This window comes from Barbus barbus (assembly GCF_936440315.1).
Source record: "Barbus barbus genome assembly, chromosome: 25".
NCBI lineage: Eukaryota > Metazoa > Chordata > Actinopteri > Cypriniformes > Cyprinidae > Barbus > Barbus barbus.
Window position 1 is genome coordinate 14,101,439 of NC_136753.1, and position 22,718 is coordinate 14,124,156.

General features: G+C 35.9%; 1 protein-coding gene across 1 annotated transcript in view; it reads left to right on the top strand.

Moving 5' to 3' along the window:
• The window catches only part of LOC306845189 (uncharacterized protein), a 116,156-nt gene that overhangs the window by 16,706 nt on the left and 76,732 nt on the right, over positions 1–22,718 (top strand). Inside the window, exons 2-3 of the mRNA XM_079377840.1 lie at positions 6,786–6,907; positions 13,497–13,544. Of these exons, the coding sequence (XP_079233966.1) occupies positions 6,786–6,907; positions 13,497–13,544 (170 nt within the window). The remainder of the gene's footprint in view (positions 1–6,785; positions 6,908–13,496; positions 13,545–22,718) is intronic.

Consider the following 22,718-nt stretch of genomic DNA (forward strand, 5'->3'; position numbering starts at 1 on the left):
CTCTCTCTCGCTGCAATGTGAGCACACGCCTACACACACACACACACACACACACACACACACACACACACACACATACACGCGCGCGTACTGTCAAGGTAGAGCATTAACTTTTTTTTTATATGACTTCAACTTTCCTGCTTGGCAAACAACACTGTGCCTATTGAGGTGTTTAAAGTGCTCAAGAATGATAAAAGTCTCAGTTCAGTCTACAAATACATGTGGCACCATTGGCAAACAAAGGGGAAATCATTAGTACAAAAAAGCTACATGATGAAGGGGAAATAGTTATCCGAAATTGCGTATACTCTCTGAGTAGGTACTACATTTGATTACAAAAGTATATAGTAGGAATGTGTGTACTGTAGCATAAACAAAATGCAGACATAATATGCACAATCACCATCTTGCCATTGTCACATGACTTACGGTGTCAGTTGCATTGCTTTACTGCCATCAACAACTCCACTTTTGTTGCCTCATTCCATTAGATGCATACTTCAGAATGTCGACAGAAGTAATAGGACATCCAGGTACTTTTTGCCTACTGTTTTACAGTACAAAACTATGAATTCAGGCTCTTTTCACATGTTGTTTTTAATCTACTATATATTACGGAAGTAGGTATATTTGGACACAGAAAATATATTTTTAAATAGCTACATTTTAAGTAACTAATTATCTGTATTTACAATATCTTAATTGGAGTTTAAAAAAATATAGTCTAAAATATATCAATTAAAAGCAGAATTTAGAAAAAAATACAGCCTAAAATGCTTTGTTGAATCATCTGAACTGAATGAATCAGACTTTACAGTGGTTCAGGACTTAGTAAGACAAATCAATTCATTAGAATGAATCAGACTGAAGATGCTATGTAAACGTCCTTATGTCAATGTACTGATTTATTATTATTGTATGTAATACTTTCAATACCTTAAGGCCTCTGAAGCAACTTGCAATATATTACACCTACTGACTATCTTGTTGTATCTTTGGAGTAAAGAGCTTTTAGAATGTTAAAAACTTATAAAAATGAAACAAGTGATTTGACAAAGAAACTATTTTAGTTAAACCCCTACCCACCCCTACAAAAGCAACATGGTAGTGATCTCACACAGTTCTGGCAGTGTGTGCACATATCTACTAGGGGTGGCACGGTACATGTATTCGTACCGAACCGTCACGGTACAGACATCTCGGTTCGGTGCATGAGGCCTTACGATGAATACAGGCAATTCACCCCCAATCCAGAAGGGGGCGCCCACAGTAATGCAACGCTGTTTGATAACCGCCAGCAAAAGAACAGCGAATGCCATGTAGTCTCAGCCTCAGACGTCACGCCCACGGAACGTTGGCTAAACGTCTGATGCATATGGCACACTTTTTTGGAAACACTTCAGGAATGTTGAAGTCGTCATCTGACTGGTTGAATTAAACCGGATTTCCGGGAGATGCGAGTGTCGCTTTTATTTTCGGTTGGCCGGGAAACAAAGATGTCGTGGCGTCAAACTCCCTCACGAAAGAAGAAAGCCGTCATGTTTACAAATGACGACGAATGCTTATCAGGATCAAATAAACGCTGAATTTTCAAAAGTATGTGAAATATTTAAAGTTTGCGGCATATAATCTTTAAAATACATCCGAGAGTTTGTTATTGTGGCGAAACAAACTATGATTGGTTGTTCGACATGTTGGGCAAACGGCCTCATGGTCGGGCCTTGGCCAATGAAAACGACCACATATTCCAGACCTTCAGCCGTCAGTCTGAAGGTCTGGCTACGCAAGACTAAATGCCATGTAGCGCCATACATATCCCTTCTAGCCTTGAGTTGCGCGCTTGAAAACAAAGCCCACTAGACAATGACCATGTGCTGATTCTGAAGCGTCTCTCATATAGACTGACAAAGGAGTATACTTTAAAGGCTTGCACACTCAACTATTTGCGAAATGGGGCTTTGTGCTCGTGTATCCTACTTCTCACATTCATCACAAATCCAAATATTCCATCATATTTCCATATTTGTGATACGTGTCTGAATGCTAAACTATTATTTATTATGTATTATTTATACAGTGCACACATCCCAAAGATGCTCTATTGGGTTGAGATCTGGTGACTGTGGGGGCCATTTTAGTACAGTGAACTGATTGTCATGTTCAAGAAACCAATTTGAAATGATTCGAGGTTTGTGACATGGTGCATTATCCTGCTGGAAATAGCCATCAGAGGATGGGTACATGGTGGTCATAAAGGGATGGACATGGTCAGAAACGATGCTCAGGTAGGCCGTGGCATTTAAACGATGCCCAATTGGCACTAAGGGGCCTAAAGTGTGCCAAGAAAACATCCCCCACGCCTGCACAGTGGTAACAAGGCATGATGGATCCATGTTCTCATTCTGTTTACGCCAAATTCTGACTCTACCATCTGAATATTTCAACAGAAATCGAGACTCATCAGACCAGGCAACATTTTTCCAGTCTTCAACCGTCCAATTTTGGTGAGCTCGTGCAAATTGTAGCCTCTTTTTCCTATTTGTAGTGGAGATGAGTGGTACCCGGTGGGGTCTTCTGCTGTTGTAGCCCATCCGCCTCAAGGTTGTGCGTGTTGTGGCTTCACAAATGCTTTGCTGCATACCTCGGTTGTAACGAGTGGTTATTTCAGTCAAAGTTGCTCTTCTATCAGCTTGAATCAGTCGGTCCATTCTCCTCTGACCTCTAGCATCAACAAGGCATTTTCGCCCACAGGACTGCCGCATACTGGATGTTTTTCCCTTTTCACACCATTCTTTGTAAACCCTAGAAATGGTTGTGCTTGAAAATCCCAGTAACTGAGCAGATTGTAAAATACTCAGACCGGCCCGTCTGGCACCAACAACCATGCCACGCTCAAAATTGCTTAAATCACCTTTCTTTCCCATTCTGACATTCAGTTTGGAGTTCAGGAGATTGTCTTGACCAGGACCACACTCCTAAATGCATTGAAGCAACTGCCATGTGATTGGTTGATTAGATAATTGCATTAATGAGAAATTGAACAGGTGTTCCTAATAATCCTTTAGGTGAGTGTATATTATATATGAAATAATGTCTGTGTGCATATGTGTAAAACAACAAACTGACGATTTATATATAATCATTTGTAATTGTATATACATTGTTGGATTAATTGTGGCTGGAATAATAATGTAGCTGTAAAAATAGTTTCCTGCTGAAATTGAAATCATTGACCTCTGTTATCACGAGAAAAGCCAGAAAATTTCAGTTTTGACAATATGGAACCTTTAAGAGAGTGCTCCTAATCTCAGCTCCTTACCTGTATAAAGGACACCTGGGAGCCAGAAATCAACAAATATCACATTTGCAACTGGTCAATGTTCAAAAAATTTTAGGAAATCTAGAAAAGGGATTACTGATAGGCTGTTTAAAAAACAAAATCACCCACTAACTTTCAAAGCTGCTACATAGTAACGACTTTCTACTTCGAGGACCTTGATAGAAATGTAGTGGAGTGAAAAGTACAATATTTGTCTTTCAAATGTAGTGCAGTTAAAGTCTTAAGTTTTCAGAAAAAAACAATACTCAAGTAAAATACAGATACTGAAAATGTGTACTTAAGTACAATACTCAAGTAAATGTACTTCATTACTGTCCACCTCTGGGAGATAGTTAGGACAGTGTATTGAATTATGTCCTCAGTTTGATCAGTAAAGCTGCTTGCGAAATATACCCCGCTTTTTTTTTTTCTTCTTTAAAACAATTTTTATAACTGAGATCGAAATCAGTGTTAGGAATGCAGAAGTTGGCATTTTTAAAACATGCACGTTTTAGTGATTTTAGTGATGTGTCGCTCAGAACTATTCGTTCATTTTGATAAGGAGATGTCGCAGAGTGATTTGATTATTTTGCCATTATATACACAACATCCTTTCGTTTGTAGACTATGAAACAGAAATGATTCATTCACCTCCCGAGTCCATGTCTTTCGTTCATTTGTCATGTGAAAGCGGCATAGGTCATGTAACAACTAATTTTTCATCTCGAGTTCATTCTGCGTCTTCTACTGGAATGGTAAAGTAATCGCTTCTGTTTTTCATTATTAATCTTTGGTTGCATTATTCTGATTTCCTCATTTGGATGACATGATCTGTGTTTCCCTATATAGGCCAAATGTAGCATCCATTTTAATTTAACTCTGCTCTGAAATGAATAAAATTACTTAAGATATATTGTGGTAGGCGATTTGGTCCAGTAACTAACAAGAAAAAAAAAGATTGCTGATCTACGTTATCACAACATATCAAAAACTTGTTTCAAGGGACTTTAAGTGTACAGTGACTCACAGTGTACATTGAGATTGTCCACTATGGACTCACAGATAGATTTGACCTCTCAACTTTACAAATGTCCTCTTTAATTGTCGGTGTCTTCGCCCAAGATTAAAGCTTTAGTAATCTCACTTCCCTCCTTCTCATAGATTTGGCTTGTAATGGTGGATGATTAGAACCATATGTTCTCCTGTCCTGTACAAGCCCTGTAAAGATAAGACTATCACTGATATGCTGATACTACAGACAGAATGACTTTCCCCTTCATGAATGACTCTGAATGCCATGGGATGTCTCGTTTCCCCATTTAAATCCTATTTGACAGATGGCTGGGGAATACTGCATTTAAACAAATGAAATAATGGCTTCATAGTCGTTTTCATAACGAAACCTTTGCTTTCTGTACAACCCTTGCATTAAGTACACTCGATAGCCTGGCTGGATCTTATAGACATCTTCTAATTGCATTTTTCTTGGACGTTAACCTCCAGCGTCTTGCAGAACTTTGATGTATATGGCGGCGAATACTGGGCAGCCGAGCAGTCTGGGGATGGATGAAGAAGTGTCTGCTAGCGTGACAAAAAGCAGACATCCAGACACACACTCCTCCACTGCAGATACTGGAGGAACTTTCCTCTTCACCCACGGATACCCTGCAGACAAAGCAAAGAAGAAAAATGGAGGACAACATTATGAGATGCATATATATTTAGTAAAATTAAGCACGGTGATATCTGGGGTGAGCCTTCAGATAATGGCTCATGGGAAGTCTGGAATAGATTATTTCTTTAGACGTACTAAGACTTATCCTTCCTATGGTTCATAATTAATTTATTAATAAATACTTTGCACAACAAATTAAGCTGAGATAATTATTTTCCCTGCAAGCACTTAGGTGTTAATGGTTGATTAAGTCTTCATTATGGGTTAACTATTGCTTGACGTTATTGCTTGTTTTGCCTCCGCTTTGTTCCCTGTTTATGAAAGTTGTGAGTAATTTTCTGTTCAGATTGTACTTGCAGCAGCACTTTGAGAGAATGAGCGCATTAATGACTTGGCAAAAACTAATTCTTTCAATCACTGTTAGGTGTGACAGAGTGTCAAAGTGACAAGTAAATAAGCAGCTAGCATTAGGTGAGGCATTAAAGACAAACACCTTGATTTCTCTCTTGTCATCATCAAATAATTATCCAGTGCATGCCTAATGTTATGGAAATTTGTTATTACGCCCACACAAATTCAGTAATGGGCATACACTCGATATCTAAGTTGTTTCGCAGCACACCGTTAAGCCCTAGACGTTCTCATATTACACTTTTCAAGGAGGTGACTCTCTATATGTTCCAATCAAGTGTCAAAGTGCACTCAAGATTTTTTTTTTTAATGTTGTACTGGTCAATATGATTGTCATTTTGTACGTTTACTGACACCAAGTGGTGTGGATGAAGTATCATGTAAAAGCAAATATCATGTGATCTTAAAGGGTTACTCCACTCAAAAGTGAGAATTATATCATCATTTGCTCACCATTATGTGGTTCGTTCTTCTGAGAAACATAAAAGAATATATTCTGATGAGCATTGGAAACTAAACAACATTGGAACCCATTAACTTCCATTGTATTGACAAAGACAATTTCCCAAGATTTCTTCTTTTATGATCCACAGAAGAAAGTCATAGTTTTGGTACAACATAAGGGTGAGTAAATGATTACACAATTTGGGTGGGGTGTCCCTTTAATGTCCTCCATTAGATGACATGTCCTATACTGGAATAGATTTTGTGGTGAAAGCAAATACATCAGGACACATACAGTACTTGATTGAAGCAGGTAGACCTTAAAGCTCTAACAATAAAGTACATTTACTTTAGAATTGTTTATTATCTACAATATTCTCAAGTATCTATATCAAAGTAGAAAACAATGTAATATTTACTCAAGTAAATTTTAAAGTATCCACCTTATTATACATGTAAGAATGAGAGTTTTTGTGGAATACTTCTGGTCAGTCATTTCTAACTTATAAGTAGTTTTTATTCAGGTAACTATCTGTATTAATTTCAGTATTAAGTTTAAGTTTAAAGTATATATGTATTTCACAGATTTTACACAGGTAGGAACTGAATGAATGAATGGCCAATGTAAGAAGAACTACAATAAGATTAATACAATTATTAAATTAAAATAAGTAAATATTATTTCTTCGTCTAATGTAAATGTACATTCTATATATATATATATATATATATATATATATATATATATATATATATAATTTATGATTAACGTCTTTGGATGTAAAGTGTTTGAAATTAGAGAGAGAGAGAAAAAAAAACTGTGCATTTTTAATCATTCAAAAGTACTGTGGAAACATATATTTGTCTTATCTAAAGCTCATAGAGCAACTCTGCTCTTATACTCTGTGTTAAAACTCTCACTTCTTCTTTTGGCAGAGGAGTCTGAGTGCTTCATTTGCAGAGATGTTGGCCTGGTGGTTGAAGATCCTCTGAGAACCTTCTGCGACTGTAAGAACCTTGTGGCTCACCACAGCTGTCTGCTAACCTGGATCAAAAAGGTACCATCAGAATTTTAATCCATACACTACAAAACCATGGCTCATCACCCTTTCAAGTTGTCATTCTGTGACTAATCTGGACAAAAGGCCTCAGACTGTAGCCAACTAGAAGCATGTGCCTGCCTAGATGTGTTTAAATCAATAAACAAAAGTCCTCTTGTCCTCTTCATCTCATCACCACCCGAGCTGTTCTCCTTTCCCTCCCTAGTTCAGACCATGTACTACACTATGCAGAAAGTTCTGTTGCATCCTAACAATTTTTCTTGTTAATTAAGGCCTGGTTGGGTGATCGTTCTGTCTTTTGCAGGGGTGTAGCTGAACGTCTTTTGTCTTATAACCTGAACTGTGCATGTGCCCTTCTCTGGCTTTGCGCTACATTAAGTCCTGGAGGTGGAGGTGGTAGGGGGCCTCCCTAACCCCAGCCTCCCAGGGCAGACACAGTGTGAGTGGGCAAAGTGATAAATACACACTCCTCGTCGTACATCATCACTACACTCCAGATATCAATAGCCCACTGGAATGATTAATAACAGCCGATACTTCCTGTAGTTAGTTCTTTTTAATTAAACCATGCTTTGTGCAAGCACAAATGGATTCTACAGCAGAGGAAAGAAAACATTCTCAGAGCTATTAAAGGGGTAGTTCACCCAAAAATGAAAATTCTGTCATTTACTAATCCTCGTGCCATTGCAATTCTTTTATGAATGTCAGTCCAGAATAACAATGGACCAAACTTCCATTTTGTATGTAAAGAGAGAGAGAGAGAGAGAGAGAGAAACTTAATACATAAATAAAATATAACACTGACTTAAATTATATATCAAACTTGTTATAGGAAATTGTAATAGGACCATTATTTTTCCATACAGACCATTGTTTGAATAAAAACGGTATACATTTTTATTGTGCATTGCTATCGAACAGAATTAAGTATATTCTGATATAACTTTATTATATAATATATTTTATATATATATAATATAACAAATTATATAATATATTTTATTACATTTTATAAAAGCAAAAAAACAAACAAATGCATATATATTCACAATATCCTTGCACTTTTTAAAATAATGATGTGCTTGATAATACATACAATTTCATTCAAACTTCATTTGTTATGTAATTACATACTGCATAAGTAAAAAATATATAATTGATGACACACATCAAATTTAAATATGGACATGAATGAGATTTGAGAGCTATGGAGGGGATGCATTTTCAGGGAATAATGACTTCAATTTTGGTCTGTTCCTCAGCCAAAGCCATCATATAACTTCAAAATACTTGGAATATAGAGCACAAATCATACCCTGTAAGGGTATTTTTATGGTACTTTTGTCATTTTGAGAAGTTGACAGTCCTTGGTGACCATCCACTTTCATGCTATGCAAAATAAAAATAAAAGCGAGAACGTCCTGCCTAACATCTCCTAACATCAAGAGAGAAAATCATATGGGTTTGCAATGACATAAGGGTGAGTAAATGATGACAGAATTGTCGTTTTGTCCCTAATAATTTCTCATCACCTCTTTATGATTTCTGAGGTAAAATAAAATACTAACAAATCCCACTGTATTTCAAAGTAATGGTCATAATTAGCCGGACCTCCCAGCATGAAGCAACACAACAGCAAAGCTCATTTTGATTGTGTCTGTCTCTGTTTTGCGCTGTTTAGACTACAACTGCGAGCTGCCAACAGTGTGATCACTTGTCCCAACAGTTAATGACAGTTAATGCTGTTTTTGTCTTCTCATGCTGGATGCCCCCGAAAGTCCCACTAAGTTCTGTTTATTCAGCGGCCTTTCCATAAACACTGGATCTCTGAGTCCACCGCAGACCCCACCGCACTTTTCCAAAACAGCACACTGTACCAAGACGCCGACAGACATATGCACATACACATGAAAACACATACACGCATGCAAACACACAGAAGCCAAGCTTATTGTTTTCCAGGACGAAATTGAAACCAGCAGATTTCCCCTGCCGTCATGCCTAAAGTATTCCAAAATAGAGAGTCCAAATCCACAGTGAGATTATAGTGATCAAAAGATGCATTTTTCAAATGTGACAAAGACTGCTGAAGGATTTGTCTTCATTTTACAGTTCACTTACTCCACAGTGGAAGTCTGATCGTGTCTTGTTTTAGCTCTCCATTTTCCTATACATCTAAAAGCGCATGTAAGTTTAAGTTGATTGACAATAAATAGAATTCCATGAATGAGAGAAATTGCTTTCTACGTGAAAGATTTTGGGTCTTTTATTGAAATATGAAATAGGTAGAATCCATTTCATTTCTACTCATTTTATTCTATGCACGATACCAGAAGCCAGTTTGTTTCTAAATATTTATGCATATTTATATGCATTGCAATATTTACAATATACAGTATTTATACTGCATGCCTTTTCTGTTGAAGATAATCAGCAATTCCTTTGCAGCACATTAAAAACATACTAAATAAAATAGTAGTGCAGATAAAAGATAAAAATAAATATTATTTCATGATAAAAAAGTTATGCACATAATGCACAATACAGTGAAGTGAACTGTTTATTTTTGCAACTGAATTCCACAAAAATAATATAAATGATAAATAACAAGCATAGTAATTTCACAGAAAAAAAAATAACATTAATTTAGAATTTCTTAGTATTTGGTGTTTCTTTTTCTTTAATGACAATAGAACTCAAGCTGCATGAAACCCATAAATCATGTTACCTAGCCTCATTTAATAATGATCCAAAGAACATTTTGTGCTTCATTGGAAGCAAGAACTTTTGATTGTGTGCACAAATAAACATAATAGTATTAAAAAAAAAGTCTAGAGCAGAAAACTAAATCCTTCTTATTCATTTTTCATCATAACAAATCCTTAAACTTGCTATTTATTGTCAGGCTAAAATTAGATTTTAAATCTCAATTTGGCCTCAGACTTATGCGCCCCGCTGTATAGACAATGTTCTTTTACTCTGATATAATTGGTAGATGGCTGTATGATGATAAATACTGCATTCTTGTTTGATGATATTTTTACTCTTTTAAAAAGAGCAGTTATCCTGCTGTACAAGCCTTTTTTGACCAAGATTGGTGGGACAGTAGACCCTGTTCTGAAAATACACACACACACAATGACTCACGCTTCTTTTAAATGGAAGGAGAGGAGAGAAGGAAAGGAAAGAGGAGAGGAGACGTGGCGAGACGGTGCGCCTCTGACAGTAGAGCTGAAATCAGTGATCGACCTGTCACTTCTTGTCTGATTGCCATCTCCCTGAAAGAAGGTCAGGCACATACGCCTAAAGTGCCTCTTAACCACATTTTATGAAGCCAGAAAATGTAATCCAATAACCGCTTGACTCATGAGTGCTTTACGCTCGGCGGCTGGGAACGATACTACTCTTAAAAGCAGCTTAGGTAAAAAAGGGAAAGGAAAGAGAACAAAGGCAAATTCCAGGTCCTTATCTAATTTCAGGAAGAACATTTACAGTGCAACTGCAGTGGCTGAAGAAAACAAAATGCTCATAATTCATTTTCTCTTCCTGGCTAATATATACTTCAAATACGGTCTGGTTTGTAACAATGTAGCTGTGCTTATTGTCTGTGACAAGGCAGAGAAGAGGCTTTTCAGGACAGCAATCTTTAACACTGCCCTCTTCCTCTGTTCAAGCTCAGAGAGACAAATAACATGGCACAAAAACTAATTAGCGAGCGGGAACTAGTTAAGAGAATGGCCTTTGAGAGAGGAAGCCGGGAGCCCGAGGCTTGATTTAAATATAGGGCCAGAGTCAGTGACTGAGTGTGCCTGGGAGATCCTGCCCCCTCAAGGCACACCGCTCGCTGACCTTTGACCCTCATTAGGCAGAGGGCATTTCTGGCAAGATGAGGCCCTCAGTGGTGTACAAGGGTGTAAGAGGAATCGGAACGACCGCATCAGACCAGCCCAGCACCAGAAAAGGGTCGTTGTTACTCACAGCGCTTGCCCCACGAGAAAGAGAGAGAGAAAACAGTGGAGGAAAGTGGCTATTGAGATACCACAGATCAAGGACAATGTCATCTATTACTGTTCCACGCAGAGCTCATGTCAAAACCACCGCAATCACTCGCTCCATATACCCACATAAATATGTTTTCTATTTTTTTTTATTTTTTATGAAAGGCCGCCATCTGGTTTCAGTCTAATGCAGTTAATGGAAATGATCTTGCACACAAAAAGAATATACGCTTTCCAAATATGTAATCTAATCCATATGAAATAACCCTAGGAGTTGTGGAGCAAATGACAGGAGAAAGTAGATATGATTATGGTTTACAGAGAGTCTTTAAAATACGAACAACTATCTGCATTTAGACTGTTCACAGCGCAGGTTGAAATATGGCTTTAAGAAAAAAAAGTTTACTTTTTAGTGACAAAAGCTGTTATATTTGGGTGCATCATTAACCCTGTAAAGCCTGGCATATCAAATAATAGTCAGAAAAAAACAAGAACAATATTTTCTGAAAAGAAACATTTAGGCAATATACAAAAAAGAAAAAAACAACAACATCTGCATATGTTTTTTGTTAAATATTATATTTGATACACCAGGGTTTTATGACTACTATAATACAGTGAGAATATGGTGCTCAAAATGAAAATTAAAAACACCTCAACTTCATTTCAAAGCCCAAACTGAGCAAAAATATGCAGATGTTATTATTTATATGGCCAAAAAGTAATCAGTGGGATCTTTATAACAGTATAGCAGACTACTTACATAAAATGCATATGAGTTGTCACTCAGTATCTCCAGATATATTAGTAAAATTATATTTAAATGTGCAATTTTATAATCAAAGCTCTGTAACACTTTGAAAAATACTGTATAATGTGGAGTAATATGATGATTGAGAGATGCACAAGTACACATCCCTCAAAAGCCTGATTTATCATATTTGAGACTATCAAATGATATATGGATAAATCTAATAGTAAAACTAATGGAAATCTAAAGAGTAAGTGTTCATCGTGGAATATTAATAACAATGAATAAGTTTTTCTTACGTTTTCTTTATAAAAATCAATCAGGATTTCACATATATCTCAATATATATATATATATATATATATATATATATATATATATATATATGCACATTAAATGTGATATGGTAGGCTTTATTATATATTATAAGACAATTTGTTGCAGATTTGTGTCCGATTCATTCTCAAATCCAATACGGTTGATGTGTAACATCGCTATTCAAGGACTTGCCTGTTTCTTGGTGTGTGTGTGACATATGAATGTAGTTAAGTGGGTTCTGTGTGTGTGAAAGTAATTTTAAGTGGTTGAGTTTAGATACCATTTCTCTCTCTCTCTCCCCCTTTCTCTCTCTCTCTCTCATGGTTTGATAATTCCCATCATTGCAAACAGACATGCATTTCCATTCATTAGCCAAACACTCTTAGCAATCAGGCCATAGCGCCAGGGCCACCAGGCCTCTTGTAAAATCACATCGCTTAATAGCACTGTTCTATAATTATATGCCATTAACAGCTATCAAAATGAGCTCCCACATGTCATGCATATAAGTTCTGGATTTAGCAACTGTGTTCCCCCACTCTCTACATCTTTCCATTACGGAGTCCAGCATCCACTGGGATAAAATAGGCTAATTGCTAATGTGTAATATTTGTACAATGGGCTCCTTAATTATTTAGATAATTAATTCTAGTTGTACCCCATTTTATAAACCAAGCACACTTAATTATCATATATGAAATAGCTGAGCTATATCAAATGCATGATACATAACGTGTTGATTAAGAAAAGTGGCCGTTCACCATTGAGAACATCTGTTGTTCCATTAGTGTTCATCTTTTTTAAATAAACATCTCTAACAGCTACTAAAGGATTGCTAAATCTGTTTTACACACTGTATAAAGTTTTCTCTGGTAACCTAAAAAAAGTTTCATCAAACTGGGATATATTCTTTTTTGTTTGTTTTGTTTTAATTAAAAAGTTGTTCCAAAGTTGAAAATTCTGTCAACATTTAACATAAAAGAATACATTTTGAGATATTATATGTTAAGTCTCAGTACTTTTTTGTCCATGTAATAGAAGTCAAACCAAAACTATTCAGCTACCAGCTAGTCAGAAAAAAAGTGTTTAATATGTCTGAATCATTACATCAGTTTGCATGAATGTAAGTAAGTTTGAATCATTTGAACAGGTGGAAATAGCTCAGTAAGGTAACAGCATCTCTGCAGAAGCTCAAACTTTATTCTTTTCTAAGAAAATCTGAAACTTTAATGTATATTAGATATTTTGCTTAGAATGATTTGATTTTGCTCATTTAGATTATATTAAACTTTGTCACAAAGTCATTGTGTCACAAAGCCAATAAAATACAGTTAGCATCCAATCAAAGTTCAAATCATAAAACAGTTTTTAAACAAAAAACAGTAAATTTCAATTTGTCAATAAGCTTTGGACAAAAATGTCTGTTTGACTATTAAATGCAAATGAGTATTATACTCTGTAATTTAGTGTATGTAATACAGTGTAATAAACATCATAAATATTTTGTGTTTTTATGTAGGGTCTTGGGCGGGAGGAGAGACTCAGATGTAGCGTTTGCAATGCTGAGGTAAGTGTATGCGTTATAGTTGTTATTATTAATATTATAGTGTTTATTATGATTTTAAATTAGGTTTATGTTTACAGCTTTCATGAAAATTTGATGCTTAATCTTTAGTAATTATTATATGCATTTTTCATCCTCATTATTTTTTTAAAATTTCTATTTAGCTTTTGTTTTGTTTTCAGTTAGTTTTAAGTTATTTTTTCCAGCTTTATTTCAATATTAGCCATTTTAACTTTCAGCTTTAGTTAACTAAACTGTTAGCAATTTGTTTCTTTAAGTGTACATCAAGTTTAAAATGAAGAGAACATCGTTTTCCAGCTCACACTTGGTTGCGTTGGTCTTTGTCATGCTCTGTAGTGCTCACTGTTAAGGCAGAAGTGCAGAGTTGTTTGCTATTTGTTTCCCTAACATGGCAATATTGATAGTGAAAGGACAGCAGCTGCACTGTTCCTTCTCATTGCTGGGGTTAATACCGCATTACTGGAAAGCAGTTCTGATGGAGAACAAACTCTACACTATAAACTCCTAAACCTCTAGTGTATGTCCGTGATTGTGTAAGTGTGTGTGCATGTGTAATAGGTTGATGCCCTCTTGCAGCAGATAGTATTTAACTCATTAGAAGAACATCAGCTCCTGGAACAGATAGAAGCCCAAAGGATCCAGAACACAAATACTACTAATGAGCAATCATCTCCCTCTCACTCTCTCTCTCTCTCTCTCTCTCTCTCTCTCAGTCTCTCTCTCTCACTGTCTATCTCTCTCCCCGTGTCATTGGTTTGGTCGATGAATATAAAAACCTGTTTTTATAACATTAATAATATGCCAAGACACCCACTGTGGGAAAAATAAACGGTCATAATATTTGGCATGGGAGACGGACAACATAATATCCAAATCCATATTCAGTCTGCGAGCTCAAATTTAGCACGCTTTCTCCCCGATGTGTTCCCAATGCTAATTCTGTGTGGCCATCTTGCCCGGCGCGGCGGGAGCTCATTTGTGTGAAATGGTGGATGTTGATGTGGCATCACACAGGGGGTCAGCTCTCCGCTTAGACGTGCACTTCAACAGTCCTCCTGCGTTTAGGTGTTTGCTGTTTTCATCCAAACACTATATCTCAACTTTACATTTGATCGCGGGGAGAATAAACAGTCTGATTTATTTTTTCTTGTGTCTTTATACTCAGTTTCACTCCAATCTCCTGGATTTTTCAGTCTTTTAAAGGCTCTCATTTAAAACTGTGCTCTTGATATCAAATCTTCTCCTTTTTTAATGTTTTTATGCAGTTTTTAGTACTTTTTGCCACACTTAAGCAATCCCTACCCACCTTTTAGGCCGGTTTCATTTCATATTCCTCCATTTTCAATCTCTTTTCTGTCTTTTAGTCTTTTATTGAGCTTCAAGGAGACCACATTTGCTGTAGATAACCTTAAGCTGACTCAAATTGATTCTTGAGTAATGGGGCAAAACAGGCTTCAAAGAAAGACTTTTTAGGTCTTCTTTAATACTTCATTAAAAACTGAGACCTATGTATATTTTTTAAGAATAAAAAGAACATTTAAACATACAAATACTTAAATTTTTTCATACATAAAATAAATAAATAATAATAATAAAAAGAAAAAAGAAAGAGAGAGAGAAAGAAAGACACCTCCCATCCACAAATAACTAAATAAATAAATACATAAATAAAAAATGTAAATAAATTAAGAATGCATATGACATGTGAAAAGTGGACCTTCAAGATGAAGGATGATTTTTGAAGTTTTCATCTGGTATCATAATCAAAATTGCAAAGCAAAACTGACAGTCAGAGCATAGCAAATGTGTTAATTATAAAGATGCATATTTATATTGAACTTTTCTTTAATTGCTTATACCTTTTAATTGACATAAAGTATTATGTTTAGTGAACATGTGTTTTTAAGGAGAGATAAAATATAATGTCATAATTGTGACAAAATCAAGGGAAAAAAATAAATAGACAGATGAAATACATTTCTGTTAATGACATATTAGTCATCATCTCTGATTAATGTCAAAGTGGATAATGTGGATAATGAATAATGGCAGGTACTGTTGTATTGAGAAGCAGTGGTATTCTATTTGAGTCAATAGCATTTAAGTCTTGACAGCACTGTAATGTAGTAGTATATATTAAAATTGATTATTCCCATATTCCCTGTCAGGATATATCAGCTGCCAGGCTTTAGTATTGAGGGCATCATCTGATTATCACGATTTAAACCTCTTTATCTGTTTGTGATTCCACAGCATTAAAGGATGAGTGCATAAAAAGGTTACTTTTTGGTGCTTTTTATATCGGACCCAATAGGACAACATGATCCATCCAAGCAATGTATTCCATTTCCCAGAACAGATGTAAATCTAGCTTCTTGGGCAGTATATATGCAGCCTGAGTGATCATATATACTCAAGCTCTCTTCTTGGCCTTTTCTTATTTTTGTCTAGTTTTGCGCCTTGCAGCACCAAGTGGCCTCTGCCAACCTCCATAATGGCTTCCAGACTCTCCCACCTGACCATGGTAATGCAACCCAATACCGTTTAAATGGGAGTCATTTTCAGCTTTTGTTACCACGGTGAGCCTCGGGGCGACCGAGGGAAGCTGAGGACGCTGAGGAAAACAATTTAGTGGGAAGTATAGCAGTGCTTCTGTCTCTCGAGTGAGCACAGCTTCAGCCCGCCAATCCATGCTAGCCCGTTTAAAATCCTGTTAAACGGCAACTTATCTCTATGATTCCCCACCTGCCACGCAACAATACACCTTACCGACTCGCTCTTACGAATATGTCGCTCTGTGCACTCATGTACACAGTTGCTCTTGTTTTATTCTGTGTAAAAAACAACAAACACATGCTAAAAGTACTATGGTGGAGACTTCCCTTTGAACTGAATCGTGTGCACTTCACAGAAAACTTTCTGCTTTCTTTGGTTTTCGTGAAAGGAATGGTTCGTCCCAAAATGAAAATTCAGTGATCATTTATTCACCCGCAACCCTTCGATTGTTGTTTATTCTGTGGAACACAAAAGAAGATGTTTTGAAAAATGTTTAAGCAGTTTTTAATGTAACAAAAAACCTCCAAAAAAGATAAAAAAGTAGTGTGAAATTAATATGATTCTAAAAAACGGATTGAAATTTAAGCATTTATACACTTTATTTTAAATCGAATCAAAACATTGATCAATGGATGCTTCAAAAACGGTAATATAAAATGTCACATGACCACATATCATCACCTTTGAGGTTTGTGTCACAATATTTGATGTTGAAGTTTCTCAATATTTTGATTTGGTCATATGAATTAACTAAAAGCTACGTTTATGTTCTTTTTGGATCTTAAAAGTTTTGAGTTCCATTGACTTTCATATCAAAAACAATTCTATCATGACAACTCTCTGAAGATTTTAGCATGATAATGGATATGACAATGTTAAAGTATTTGGTCTTGGCGGAATAGATCTGCTACGCTGTTGCTGTTGGTTATTGCTGTAGTTGTAGATTATTGCTGCTGCTGCAAGCAAGTACAAGAAGTTTGCTACTGCCAATACATACGGTAAGAGGTGCATACAGTGCTGTGAGTATTTAAGACACACTGCTGCTGCACGAATAGCAAATAAAATAACCTGTAGCAGATCTATACAGGTGTTGCTGGGGAAGGTGGAGGGTTTCAGAGACACTCTGAAAGTATTTGGCAAAATGCTTAAGTGGGTGCTAACCAGCCATTTAAATGTAAAGCAGCAAGCGCATTGGCTGAGTATACAACGTGAAACAATCAGCTTGTTCCAAGTCGTTTAACTCTGTGAATATCATCAGTTACTTTAAGAACCCATCAGCCTGTGCCATCTAGAGTTTCATGAAAAAACTAGGCATTTCTTCTAAATATATTATTTTGTGTTCCTGCAAAAGAAAGAAAAACATACAAATCTGGAACAAAATCAGCATTGGTATGTAGATATAATTTAGCAAGTTTATTTACACTTTTTTTTTTTTAGATGGACCCCACATTGCAGGGGATTTCATGTATCACACTTGCAAGGACATCAGGCTGAAACAATGCATGAAATACATGCCCCACACACCCAAACACAAAATAATGCACTCACTAAATCCCTAATTTTGTGTCCAGTTTAGGGTAATGTCATCAAATATTAATAACGCCAGTCAGTGTGTTAAAAATCACGGTGGGCTGACATACAGTAGCACTCAGGCAGTGGGACAAGGGTCTGTGCAGAGGAGACAGTTTCCTTCTCACTCACTGATGGAGTTTCAGCGGCGCCTGCTCTCAGATCTCTTAATGCATCAGTCTAATATACTTTTAATGGCTGTATTATGGCGGTCATTTAATATTTGCTCTCGGAAAGATGCGCATGTAGATCAGCAATGACTGTAATGATGATAATGATTATCATGCGCTCATAAGCCACTATCTTAAAGCATTGCATTACTGTGCTCACCGGTGGTTAAAATGAAGAGCTTTTAGCCATTATGGCTACAGAAAAAAAAAATAACCGCTTGCAATTCTGCTAATGCAATTTCTTCATTCCATGCATGTGCAATTTAATTTCCTCGCATTTTGTTGACATTGCTTTTTCTTATTATTTTTTTTCCCCCTTGTCCTTTTCCATCTTCGCAAGTGGGTCTAAAATGTGGGCCATTTGCATGAGTTATGCTAATTTGTTAGGGCAACGAATGCATTAATTTCATTAGCAAATGGCCTCAAAGCAATAATTACCAGAGTAGGTGTGTCACAAGCAATCATGTTAAATTTTGCCAGTTAATTATTAAGATTTTGTTCAGAGAGACCTAGATTTGACATGAGTAGCCGAAGGAGAGACAGAGAGAGAGAGAGAGAGAGAGAAGAAGGGAAGAAAGTTAATATTCTCCAGCAGCTAAGGTAAGGTGCGTATTGTTGTGTTGAGGGTAGGAGGGAGTTGGCAGGAGGAAGGGTGGTAGGCTTGGGTTGCTTTGCATGTTGACAGCTTACATTCTGGACTAATTACCGCAAATAGCACAGGGCTAGCTGGTACTCAGTGAATCCAGAGGGGTATAATTATAAGAGAAAGGAGGGCAGGGGCTACTGAAGCGGTCTCTGCTCCCATTGATTGGAGTCCACTTGAGGAGGAGGTGAAATGCTTCTCTTTAGCTGTCATTGCCTTGTGCATTGGCCAATGGAGACTGGGGAAAACATTCTGATTCTTGAGTTCTTATAGACAAACAGCAAGGGCTGTTGGTTTACAGCAAATAATAAGTAAAAAAGGCTGTAAAAAAGTTATTATAAACTAGATAAATTCATTTATTATTATTATTTAAATTGAAAACGTAAATGGTAAACACTGTGGCAAGTCATATTTTAAGATATAAAGTTTCAATTGTGAGAAACAAAGTTTAAATTATGATGAATAAAGTTTTAAGATAAAATTGTAAGAAATAAAGTCACCCTTTATTATTATTATTATTATATTTGTATTATTATTTTAATTCAAAACTTAAGATGTAAAAACTAGTCACACTGTGGCAAGTCATATTTTAAGAAATAAAGTTATAATTGTGAGAAATAATGTTTCAATTATGATAAAGGTAATTTTAAGATCAATTCTTAAGCAATGTCACCTTTTATTATTATTTTATTTTATTATTTGTTTTATTTATTTTTTATGATTTTTTTTACAACAAAGGTCATCCATAGATATATGCTTAAAAACAACAAACATGTAAAAAAATACAATTTGTTCAAGATATGTCGTCTGAGGGAGAGTCTTAAAATCACAAGCAATTTTTGTGTTTTTTAATGAATAAAGAACATTATTTATTTATTTACTGGAAAACAAGACACCAATACCAATAAATGAAACATTTTCTAGTGTTCCTCATAATTTATATATAAAAAGACAGTGAAGTGACTTATCAAGTGTCAGCCATTTGATTATTGCTGAGCAACTTTATCATAGTAAATCATATTTTCTGTCAGCTCAATACTTGCGCTTTTGACGTTCCTCAGGACTGTGTCTTCATCATCTTGGCGGCTGTCTTTGAATAAGAGGTTGGCACCTATCATCCTCTTCCACTCAAGGCGTAAATATCCAGGTCTTCCTCTAAAACTCTCTTTAGGGTTAATTCCACTAGTTCTTATCCACTGACACCCTTTAAAACTTTTCCCTCCTTCTGTCTCTCAAGTGTCTCCTTAAAAGTGAGCACGCTTTTCTCTAATCTCTCCTCCACTTTTGGGGGGAAAAAATGTTAATCATTACTTGAATTCAGATGGAAAGGAGCTTATCCTGTGATGTGGATGAGACCAGTGGCTGCTTGCCTCGTCATTTAACTAAAAGCAGTATGTGATGTTTCTACAATGAGTCTGTCCAATACATCCCTACACCTCTCTCCGTCTTAATAGACAAATAGATAACTTAACAGAGGTTATTCAATGCTCTGAACATCAGATATTGGAGGATGCTACTGCTGTCTGGTTTTGTTAATTAGCTGTGTTCTATTAACTAGTGAGCTGCCTACTGCCTATAGGCAGTTTCCTCATAAGGCAACATTCCAACCATCATGGAATCTCAAAAGTAAACAATTTGGAACACTCTTCAAAGGCAGCACCACAATGCAAATATAGGAAAAATCAACTTGCAATGGATTTCAATAGTTTTACATTGGCAATTCCAAAGTTAACAGTTTCATACATAAAAAAACTTTGAAGTACAGATGCAATATTGTCAATGCAATTTAAAATAACTGTTTACTATTTTAATACAGTTTAAGGTCACACTTTATTTTAAAGTGTCCTTGTTACAGTGTAATTATACATTTCTGAGTAATATTAATTAATTACATGTACTTACTATATGGTTAGGTTTAGGATTAGGGTTACATGCATGTAATTATGCATACTTAATTGTTATTATATTAGTAAGTACATGTAACACCTTAAATAAAGTGCAGTTTAAAATGTCATTTATTCCTGGAATGTTTCTAATATTCTGATTTGGTTTTTAAACAATTCTTCTTCTTATTATTAAAACAGTATTTCTAAATATTGTGAAAATTGTAACCTAGTAGATGATAAAGTAAAATAGTATTTGCATTATATAAAATAGTAGTGTTAATATAATAATAACAAATAATATTATATAAAATAATATTGGTATATTTTTGTCAATAATTTTGGGCTTCTTCTGTGTAAGGATACATTTGATCCTGAAACTGATAGTAATGATATGCTTATATATGCTTATATATGAAATATGCCTATCTTTGAGAGCATAGTAAGGTAGCAATAAAACAGAGCAATTGTGTTTGAATCCTATCATTTTGCACACAGTTTTGGATGGTTGTGAAATAAAGAGAACGAAAGTGCAAGAAGAAAGCAAAGGAATTTAATTTCTATCCGTTTAAGTGCATTACATTGACTAATTAAGTAGTCTGATGCAATTTGTATCACTAAGACCTTCCGCCGGTGCGATGCAGTCTGACTAGAGGAGGTCACGAGGTTACTGGTGGAATTCAAGCCTAGCTTCGTTACTGGACTGAATGAATAAGTTGGGATAGTTGATTCAATTTACATCAGTACTACAGCCAGCCATTGTTCCGACCGCAGTCTGTTTGGGATTTGCTAGTTTAACTCCTCTTATTTAACCCCTGTGCCCCTCTTCCTCCATCTCTCCACTCCTCCCCACCTCAGGCTGAACTCATTTGAGTTCCTGCATGGGAAGGTCCTGGGGCAGATTCAATCAGCCGGAGCCTTAATTGGCTCTCAGGCATTCAAATTGAAACTGATGGAGAACTAATAACAATTGCCCTACTGGTTTGTAGCTGTAGAAACCGAGGGAAAATTAGTTGTGGTGCCAGAGCGCTGCACTTTTTAATTGTAGGCAGGATTTTAGTGGGTTTGGTTGAGAGAACCATTAAACACACACACATATACGTACACACCCCGAGGGCTTCTCTTTGTTTCCACGACCTCAGAGTGATTTTGTAACATGACTGTGACTGGAATTTCTAGTGGCCATATGAGTTTGTCTCTGTGTGTGTGTGTGTGTGTGTTGCCCTCCGGTCCATTCCGCCATGCCATCACCTTCCACCTCTCAGTCATGTAGACAAATGAAAACACACACTCACGAACACACGCAGGTGTTCAGAGGGGCCTTCTCTCAGTTTTAACAGACAGTTCAGACACGTCCCACACTCTGAGCTGCAGCTAATGTTTACTGAAAAGCAGTTCATCGAAAAGCCCCGAGTTCATCGCAGCCATTATTGCACTGTGTGTTTTGACAACTGCGGATGAAAGGGTGGTAGAGGCATGATGGTGAGAGGAAAGCATTCTTACTAAATGCTGGTGGTGACCTCTTGATCTGTCTGGAAAGCTGCACCAGCAGATGGTGGAACTCACAGGATGCTTCTTAAGTTTATAGAGATAGTCCTGAAATCATATATCATATCATTAATCCCATCAATCCCAATAGCAACAACAAACAATGATGCACCATAACTACAGTACCATGTTACACTGATTGTATCAAATTTTCTTCCATGGTAATATAATATGATGGCACTTAATTGTTACCATATTTACATACCTACCATGGTATCTCTTATGAAACAGTGTGTTTAATTGTATTGAATGTGCACTTGTAGTGTGTTTTTTTTTTTCATGTGAAAAGCGTATTTGCAGACATTATAACATTGTAATATTAATTAAATAAATTGAGTAAACTTAAAGAGAGTAAAAAACAGTGAAGTGGCACTTTAAAAACTGCACTTTGTAATAATATCAAATTAACTTTATTTTAACTGTGGCGTGTCATGCAGTGTTGCATTTACAGTTAATATTTTTTGAACAGTAATAAATTTGTAACTCCATTAGAAATCTGTAATCACGCATAAATTGAAATATACAACATATAAGTTTCAATTGAAATTACATCAAATTGTATATTTTAGTTTACCATAATTGTTAATAATAATCATAAAAAAATAAACACTGTAAAGTTCAACTATATGCATTTAACAATAATTTCAACTATTACGCATTTTTATTTAATTGCAATTAACATGCAGTTAATTGTCAGAAAACATTTCATTTAGTTCTCACTGAACGTTATATTCTAAATAAGTATATTATTTCAATATTATTTACTCTTTTTAAAAGTATGCTAAAG